General features: G+C 55.1%; 1 protein-coding gene across 2 annotated transcripts; it reads left to right on the forward strand.

Annotated features, from left to right (window-relative positions):
* The first annotated feature begins 551 nt into the window (after positions 1-551).
* Positions 552-9,023, forward strand: MRPL18 (mitochondrial ribosomal protein L18). Of its 2 annotated transcripts, none has more exons than XM_062187774.1 (4): positions 552-785; positions 929-1,115; positions 7,131-7,213; positions 8,688-8,755. In XM_062187774.1, the coding sequence occupies exons 1-4, from the start codon at positions 734-736 to the stop codon at positions 8,753-8,755; spliced, it is 390 nt and encodes a 129-aa protein (XP_062043758.1). In that variant the 5' UTR covers positions 552-733. The 2 variants fall into 2 exon arrangements, with proteins under 2 accessions (XP_062043758.1, XP_062043757.1); XM_062187773.1 differs by having other exon boundaries at positions 555-785; positions 7,131-7,362; positions 8,688-9,023.
* Positions 9,024-9,407: the final 384 nt, after the last annotated feature.

Raw genomic sequence — 9,407 nt, forward strand, 5'->3', positions numbered from 1 at the left:
AGAAGGGCGCGAAAGGGGAGACCGGAAGTCAGGCTCGTGGACTGTCGGAGGAAAAGGAAGTGCCCGGCTGCACCTTCTCGCCGGGCAAGGTTGCGCAGGCGCACTTAGACATTCTAGTGCCTTCTAGAAAATGTGATCGGGAGGGCGGGGCTGTATAGGTGGGCAAGCCCCTTGAGGGCAGGAGTTCTGAGCGAGTCTCGCCTTTGTACGGTCTCGTCCCTTCACTACGTAGTAAATACTTGCGGAGCAAGAGGCAAATCGGCCAGGTTTTCATCCGGGTCTTGAGCCTGGGTGAGAAAGGCCGGCGGAGAAAATGTCCACTTCGGGGAACAGCCTTTAGAGAAGGAAACGATCTTGTGCCCATTCCCTCTCAGCTTCCAGGCGCACGTGCCCAGCCCACAGCGACCCGGGTCAGCGTTGCTCCGAGCAAGCAGCGTGACAGCGCCCTCGCCCCGCCCCTGGGGCGTTGCCTGTGGGCTCTAGGGCCCGCATGCGTCCCGACGTATGCTGTGATTGGCCAGTCGGGGATAACAGGCAGCCCCCTTGGCCACTCAGCGGCCAGGGGCTCGTTAGTTCCGGGTCGACAGTGTCTCTCGCATGGCCGAGTTAATGACCTACGCGACCCTACAGCCCCTAGCTGAGCGAGCATGGCTGCGGCCGGGGAGTCGCTGAGGTCCCGGTGAGGAGAAGGAGGCCTGCGTTGTCTGCAGCGTTGCCGGAGATCCGCTCCGCGATGGCCCTTCGGTCGCGGCTGTGGGAGGTGGTGTCGGTTAGCAGGAGCCCTGGTAATTCGCGTCGCCCCCGTCACCCTCCGTCCCCGCCGCAGGGCAGCGCGCGGCGGTGGCGGTGGCCGAAGACCCAGGCGGGCCCGGGGGGGAGCTCGGGGCGGCTGCCGCCTCTGAGCCGCGTGGTCGCTTGCGTTTCGCAGGGCGCGGGCTGGCGGCCCTCTCGACGGGGTCCGCGCCCGCGGCGAAGCCTGAAGCGGACCCGCAGGAGAACGAAGCCGTGGCCCCGGAGTTCACCAACCGCAACCCCCGCAACCTGGAGCTGCTGGCTGTGGCCCGGAAAGAGCGGGGCTGGGCCACAGTGTGGCCCTCGCGCGAGTTCTGGCACAGGTAGCCCGCGGGCGTTCGGCGGCGGGCGTGGAGCCGAGGGGCCCGGGGAGCTACGGGGCCCCCGGGGCGGGGAGGCGGGAGTGGAACCTGGGGGATTCAAGTTTGCGCCTGAGTATTTGCTGTATAATAAGGTCATTTTGGCTGCAGTAGGGAGAGTAAATTTTTTAGCGTATGGCACTGGATACTCTGGGTGTGCGGCGGGTTGATCATGTTTGTGTATTTGATAAGAGCACCGGAGACGGAGCTCGAACCGGCGTTCCGACACGGGATGCCGGCATCACAGGCGGAGCTTAACCGGCTGACCAGGCTGCCACAGCCCAGAGCGAGATCTTCCACTCACTGTGTTCCCCTGAAATGCCCGGGGTGGGCCAGGCCAGAGCCAGGAGCCTGCAGCTCTAACGTGAGACCCTTGTGAGTGGCAGGGACCTGGATCGGCGGGTGCTGCCCCAGAGCTGGGACTTCAGCCAAGTCTCTGTGTGGTGCAGGTGCCCGTGCAGCACCCTCACTGCGGCGCCAGACTCCTGCCCCCTGGAGAGTACATTCTTAGGAGAAATGTGTTATTACAGACGTGAGATGCTTCGTTATTAAGGTAGTTGATTGGATAGCAAAGCAGGTAAAGCCGCTGCCTGCACTGCCAGCATCCAGTATGGATGCCGGTTCAAGTCCTGGCTGCTCCACTTCTGATCCGGCTCCCTGCTAATGCACCTGGGAAAGCAACCGAGGACGGCCCAAGTGCTTGGGCCCTGCCACCCACATGGGAGACCCAGAAGATGCTCCTAGCTCCTGGCTTTGGCCTGTCCCAGGCCTGGCCACCATTTGGGAGACATCTCCTCCTCCCTCTCCTCCCATGACTCCGCTTTTCAAATAAATAAATCTTAAAAAAGATAGTTGTTTAACAATTTATGTTTGCCAGGAACTAAGCTAGTATTTTATACATATTTTCTCACTTAATCTTTAAAACTACATTAAGAGGCTGGCACCGCGGCTCACTAGGCTAATCCTCCACCTGTGGCGCCGGCACCCCGGGTTCTAGTCCTGGTTGGGGCACCGGTTTCTGTCCCGGTTGCCCCTCTTCCAGTCCAGCTCTCTGCTGTGGCCCGGAAGGCAGTGGAGGATGGCCCAAGTGCTTGGGCCCCTACACCCGCATGGGAGACCAGGAGGAAGCACCTGGCTCCTGGCTGCGCTGGCCATAGCAGCCATTTGGGGGGTGAACCAACGGAAGGATGACCTTTCTGTCTCTCTCTCTCTCACTGTCCACTCTGCCTGTCAAAAAACAAAACAAAACAAAACAAAAACTACATTAAGAAACAGATGCGGTAGTCTTCCCCATTTTACAGGAGCAGGGAACTTGAGGCTTCGGGAGACAGAGTAGTAAGTGGCAGAGCTAAGATTCAGCCAGGACACAGTCATCACTGCCAAGCTGCAGCATGGAGGCTGTATTTGCTGCTTACCTGCTTGGTGGAAAACTGTAAGCATGGGACTTTTTTTTTTTTTTAAGATATATATGAAAATTAGAGAGAGAGACAGAGAGAGCTTCTATCAGCTGGCTCACTCCCCAAGTGGCTGCAATGGCCAGGGCTGAACCAGGCTGGAGCCGAGCCAGGAGCCCCATCTGGGTCTCCCATGCAAGTGGCAGGGCCCCAAGCACTTGGGCCAAAGTGGAGCAGCCGGGACATGAAGTGGCACCCACGTGGGATGCCAGCATTGCAGGCGCTGTCCACTATGCTACAATGCAGGCAGGAAAATAAAACATCTCTTAACGAGTATACAGTTACAAGAACAAATTAAAAATCCTAGCTGTGTGTTGTATTTGTTTAACAAACACTGGACCTGTATCACCTACTGGGCATTGTGCTGTCTGAAGGAGGTAGATACAGTAAAAGTTATCTTTGTCACCAAAAGCCCTAAGTTTCATTGTAGTGGACGGGTTGCTGTGATATATTTGCACATAGAGTTGGGAGGGGGTGAAAGAAAGGGAATAGGCAATTCAATTTTGAGATAATTTGGAACTTAAGTCTCAAAATCTTTTCAAACTCCCAACTTGAAATCTTCACTATGTGGATCGTTTAAATGGCTAGACATATGTAGCCACTCTCCGCCCCCATCCCCACCCCGTCAGCCCTATTTATAACTGTATAGAGACTTTTGGAAAATCGTAGTAGGAAATGACCTCAGAGATAATGCCTCCTAACCTCTTCAGTGAACAAAAGGTTTGAGACAAGGGTCAGCAAACTGGCCTCTGGGCAGCAGCCGGCTTACGGCTTACGAGTTAAAGATTGTTTTCAGAGTTGGTGTGTGGCACAGCAGGTGAAGTCTTGTGGTGTCCTCATCCCATGTCAAAGTGCTGCTTCACACCCGCCTGCCCTGCTGCGCCAGCTCCCTGCTAATGTGCCTGGGAAGGCGGTGGAGGACGGCCTGAGCGTGTGGGCCCCTGCCAGCCTTTTGGCAGACGTGCATGGAGTTCCTGGCTCCTGGCTTCAGCCTGGCCCACCTCTGGCTGTTGCAGCCATTTGGGTAGTGACCCAACAGATGGAAGATCCCTCTCTCTGTCACTCGGCCTTTAGAATAAAGAAAGAAACAATCTTGTTTAAAAAATGTTTTTGCATTTTTAAAAAGGTTAAACGCTATTTGGTAACATGAAAATGGACCGAAATTCAGTTCTCATTGTCTGCAAGGAGCGTTTCCTGGAGCGCAGCGGTGCTCGTCACGTGTGACAGCTCTCCTGGCTGCTGTAGCGCCGCAGTGGCTTGAGCAGTTCTGACAGACTGTGGTCCCTGCTGTCCGCAGCTTTATAGGAAAAGGTTGTTGATCCCAGGTTAAGAACTGATTTTTTTCTTTTCTTTTTTTTCTCTTTTGCTAGAACTACCAGCAAAATTAAAAGTAGAACCCAAATTTCTAAATCTAGTGTTTTCTATTTTGCATTAAAAATCTTAGTCTTTTAATTTGAATGTTTTCTCTAACTCAAGCTTAATTTAAAAGAAGATTCATTTACAAATGTATTTGAAAGGCAGAGAGAGACCTCTTCCATCCGCTATTTCATTCCCTGTAACAGCCAGGGCTGGGCCAGGCCCAGACCAGGAGCCTGCCCAGAGCCTGCCCAGCTCTTGGGTTTCAATGACCTGACTCCCTGTTGACGATTACCTTTTATGAATAGAGTTTTGCTATGAATTGGCTGATCCATGCTTTTTATCAGTGAGGTTGAACGTATTTTCAGGAGTTCAAGAGTTACTAATAGTTTTCTGCCTGTTAAATTATTGGTCATTTTCTTATTTCGCATGGGAAGCTTTTTATGTATTATGGAAATTAGCCCTTTAAAGAATATGAATTTAGGCCAGCGCCTTGGCTTAACAGGCTAATCCTCCGCCTTGCGGTGCCAACACACCGGGTTCTAGTCCCGGTCGGGGCGCTGGATTCTATCCCGGTTGCCCCTCTTCCAGGCCAGCTCTCTGCTGTGGCCAGGGAGTGCAGTGGAGGATGGCCCAAGTTCTTGGTCCCTGCACCCCCATGGGAGACCAGGATAAGCACCTGGCTCCTGCCATCAGAACAGCGCAGCGCGCTTACCGCAGCGGCCATTGGAGGGTGAACCAACGGCAAAAAGGAAGACCTTTCTCTCTGTCTCCCTCTACTGTCCACTCTGCCTGTCAAAAAAAAAGAAAAAGAATATGAATTTAAAACGTTTTTTTGGTTTGGTGCTTTTTTTCCCATTCTATTTTTTTTTCTTTTTTTTTTTTGGACAGGCAGAGTGGACAGTGAGAGACAGACAGAGAGAAAGGTCTTCCTTTTTGCTGAAGGTTCACCCTCCAATGGCCGCCGCGGTAGGTGCGCTGCAGCCGGCGCACCACGCTGATCCGATGGCAGGAGCCAGGTGCTTCTCCTGGTCTCCCATGGGGTGCAGGGCCCAAGGACTTGGGCCATCCTCCACTGCACTCCTGGGCCACAGCAGAGAGCTGGCCTGGAAGAGGGGCAACCGGGACAGGATCAGTGCCCCGACCGGGACTAGAACCCGGTGTGCTGGCGCCGCAAGGCGGAGGATTAGCCTAGTGAGCCACGGTGCTGGCCCATTCTATTTTTTTTTTATTTTATTTATTTTATTTTTAAATTTTATTTATTTACTTGAAAGTCAGAGTTACACAGAGAAGAAGAGGTGGGGGGCGGGGGTCTTCCATCCGCTGGTTCACTCCCCAGATGGCAGCAATGGCTGGAGCTGCACTGATCCAAAGCCAGGTGCTTCTTCCAGGTCTCCCACGCAGGTGCAGGGGCCTGAGGACTTGGGCCATCTTCTACTGCTTTCCCAGGCCATAGCAGAGAGCTGGATCGGATGTGGAGCAGGCGGGACTCGAACCAGCACCCATATGGGGTGCTGGCACTGCAGGCCGTGGCTTTACCCACTGTGCCACAGTGCCGGCCCCTCCCATTCTATTGGAAAGGCAGAGCTGCTGAGAGAGAGATCTTCCATCCACTGATTTACTCCCAAACACCTGCAGCAGCCAGGCCTGGGCCAGGCTGCAGCCGTCGGCCCAGAACTCTGCCTCCTCTGCCTGGGTCTTTCCTGTGGGTGGCAGGGACTCACCTGAGCCCTCATCCGCTGCCTCTCGGGATGGGTGTTGGCAGGAAGCTGGGTTGGAAGCAGAGTAGTCTGGATGCAGTCCGAAACTCCCATACGGGGTCCGTGCATCCCAGACGGCAGCCTAAGCCGCTGCGCCAAGAGCCCACCCATCCCCTTTACTGAAAGGGTGAGAGTCTTCCTTGTTTAGGTTGCCAGAGACTCGTACTGGTTCACTCTCCAGATGCCCTCCAGCAGCCAGGGCTGGGCCAGCGCACAGCTGGAAGTGCTCCAGGTCTTCCGCATGGGTGGCGGCAGCCCCGTCGTTTGAGCCGTCTCTGCCACCTCCCAAGCCCTGCATCAGTAGGCCGCTGGGGTCAGAGCCAGAACTGAACCCAGGCACCGTGACGGCGAGGCTGAAGGCCCAGTTCTCAGCGCTTGTCCTCTGCTTTCATTTCACTGTTCTTTTACCATGCAGAAGGTTCTGTCCGGCTTTGCTTTGTTAAAAAGCAGTATGATGCAATTTGATTTTTTTTTTTAAGAAAATATTTATTTGAAAGAATTACGGAGAGGGGGAGAGACAGAGAGATCCTCTCTCTGCTGGTCTACTCCCCAAATGGCCGCTATGTAAGACTGGGCCAGGCGAAGCCAGGAGCTTCATCTGTCTCCCAGTGGCCCAAGCACTCGGGTCATCCTCCTCTGCTTTCCCAGGCCATAGCAGAGCTGGATCAGAAGAGGAGCAGCCAGAAGGTGAACCAGTGCCCGCATGGGATGCTGGTGTCGCAGACGCTGGCCTAACTCCCTGTACCACAGCACCAGCCTCTGATGTTACCTCTAAGTAGGCTTACCCTGCTTAGAAAGTGTCAAAAGTCCCCGGTGTTTTCTTCTAGTACTCTGAGGTTTGCACGTGTAAGTCTTTGTCCCTTCTTATATTAACTCTGGTGTTAGCCGGAAATAGACTCAGTCGGCAGCTTAGCTTTGCGGCTTCCAGGTTCTCTTTTGAAGTAGATGTGTAAGTAAATAAACCTGAGCTCTTCAAATATCCGATTTCTCCTTGGAGTTGAGGCTAAGTGGAAATTGGTTTCGTATTGAGAATATTCTTGAAAAGGCAGAGGCCAAACACCTTTCTCAGGTAGAATCCACGTTGTCTGCTGAGGTCAGTCAGCAGGCGCTGGATCCTGAGAAATGCGGGGGCGTGCCTCCGCGCCACGCGGTTGTGTGGGCGGCCCGTCCCGCGAGGCGGTTGCGTTGGCGTGCCTCCGCCCCACGCGGTTGTGTGGGCGGCCCGTCCCGCGAGGCGGTTGCGTTGGCGTGCCTCCCAGCCGCGCTCCCAGCCCAGCGGTTGCGTGGGCGTGCCTCCGCGCCACGAGGTTGCGTGGGCGTGCCTCCGGGCCAGGCGGTTGTGTCTGGGCGCATCCTTGTGTCTGGGCGCATCCGTTCAGGGTTCAGGGCTCTCTCCTCCCCCCCGGCAGGTTGCGGGTGGTAAGAACCCAGCATCACGTGGAAGCGATTGTGGAGCATCGCAGCGGCCAGGTTGTGGTTTCGGCGTCCACTCGTGAGTGGGCTATTAAAAAGCACCTGTACAGGACCAGGAACGTGGTGGCTTGTGAGAGTGTTGGCCGGGTGCTGGCACAGAGGTGCATGGAAGCAGGAATTAACTTCATGGTCTACCAGCCGACCCCCTGGGAGGCAGCCTCGGACTCGGTATCTTTGTTTTCATGTTTTTACTTAAAAGATACTAATTTTTTAAACAAAATTTATATATTTGAAAGAGTTAGATCTTCCATCTGCTGGTTCACTCCCTAGACGGCTGCAAAGGCCAGGACTGGACCAGGCCAAATGCACGAGCCAGGAGCTGCATCCTGGTCCTCATGTGGTGCGGCTTTTCCCAGGCCACCAGCAGGGAGCTGGATCGGAAGTGGAGCAGCCAGATAAGGACCACTGCCCACGTGGGATGCCTGCATCTGAGATGGCGGCTCTACGCCACAATGCCGGCGCCTATGTTAATTCCTGACCTTAGACACACACTAACAGTTTGAATGTGCCAAGTGTTTCCCTGTCACTCACAGTGGTCCCTAGGGGAGGCCGAGTGGGGCAGTCGGCGTGTGGGTTTCAGGCCCAGGTGACTGACTGTGGCCGCATTGTCCCTGTAGTAGTTACAGTGCTGACCCCGACAGCCCTGCCTCCCCTTTTTGTTACTTAATGTCACTTTTAAGATCTTGCTGGCAGGCCGGCGCCACGGCTCACTAGGCTAATCCTCCGCCTTGCGGCGCCGGCACACCGGGTTCTAGTCCCGGCCGGGGCACCGATCCTGTCCCGGTTGCCCCTCTTCCAGGCCAGCTCTCTGCTGTGGCCAGGGAGTGCAGTGGAGGATGGCCCAAGTCTTTGGGCCCTGCACCCCATGGGAGACCAGGAGAAGCCCCTGGCTCCTGCCATCGGATCAGCGCGGTGCGCCGGCCGCAGCGTGCAAACCGCGGCGGCCATTGGAGGGTGAACCAACGGCAAAAGGAAGACCTTTCTCTCTGTCTCTCACTGTCCACTCTGCCTGTCAAAAAAAAAAAAAAGATCTTGCTGGCAAACCAGGGTAGACTGGGAAGAACAAATCGGTTGCTTTTTTTTTTTTTTTTAAAGATTTATTTATTTTATTATTTGAAGAGCAGAGTTAGGCAGAGGCAGAGAGAGAGGTCTTCCACCTGCTGGTTCACTCCCCAAATGGCTGCAATGGCCAGAGCTGTGCTGATCTGAAGCCAGGAGCCATCAGCTTCTGGGTCTCCCTTGTGGGTGCAGAGGCCCAAAGACTTGGGCCATCCTCCACTGCTTTCCCAGGCTGTGGCAGAGAGCTGGACTGGAAGTGGAGCAGCTGGGACTCGAACTGGCCTCCATATGGGATGCTGGCACTGCAGGCAGTGGCCTTACCCACTACGCCACAGCACCAGTCCCTCCTCTGTGTCTTGAGAAGTGAATCTGTTTCCAGGGTACTTGTGGCGCTGACTTCATGGTTCCCTGTTTTTCCTGATCTGTAAAACCAGATGAAATGCCTGCAGAATGCCATGACGGAAGGTGGGGTGGTGCTGCAGGAACCTCGGCGGATCTATGAATGAAACCCGAGCACCGCTGGTTCTGGGTGTGGATCCAGAACCATCAGCTGCTGAGGAGGCGCCCGGAGCACCCCCAGCTTGGAGCCCTGCCCCTGTCACAACGCACTGGATGTCCCTGATGAAGGTCACCCTGTCCCTCGGCGTCTGGTTTCTACATCAGGGTCTTCATTCTTCCCTGTCCTGGAGATGAAGAAAAAGTTAGAACTGTCATTAACTTTTGTGCAACAAAAGTTGTTTGTAAGTTATGAAATAAAAGTGTGTTAACTATTTCCGGGTCATCTGGAGTTCCCTCTGCCTTCGAGCTCAGCGTAGCAAGAACACACGGGAAGTTTGCATAAAGACTCTAATTAGCGTGAGGTCCTGCTGAGTGTTCGCGGTGTTGTGGGGGCCGTGGTGGCAAGGTGAAGAGGCCAGCACTGAGCTCGCCTGGCTCTGGGTTCCTAGCGGCCAGAGAAGCAGACCTGAAGGACAAGGGCAGTGCCGGTCAGAGCTGGGGGCGGGGGTGGGCGCTCCCTTTGCCATGGAGGGGCAACCTACCGCGTGGAGGGCACTGCGGGCTGGTAGAGAGCCTGGGCCGAGGGGAAGCGTGGCGGCCCTCAGAGCAGCAGATACGGCAGACGGCAGACGAAGGGGTTAACTTACTGGCCGGCA

The sequence above is a fragment of the Lepus europaeus genome, chromosome 3, assembly GCF_033115175.1.
Source record: "Lepus europaeus isolate LE1 chromosome 3, mLepTim1.pri, whole genome shotgun sequence".
In the NCBI taxonomy this organism is placed as follows: Eukaryota; Metazoa; Chordata; class Mammalia; order Lagomorpha; family Leporidae; genus Lepus; species Lepus europaeus.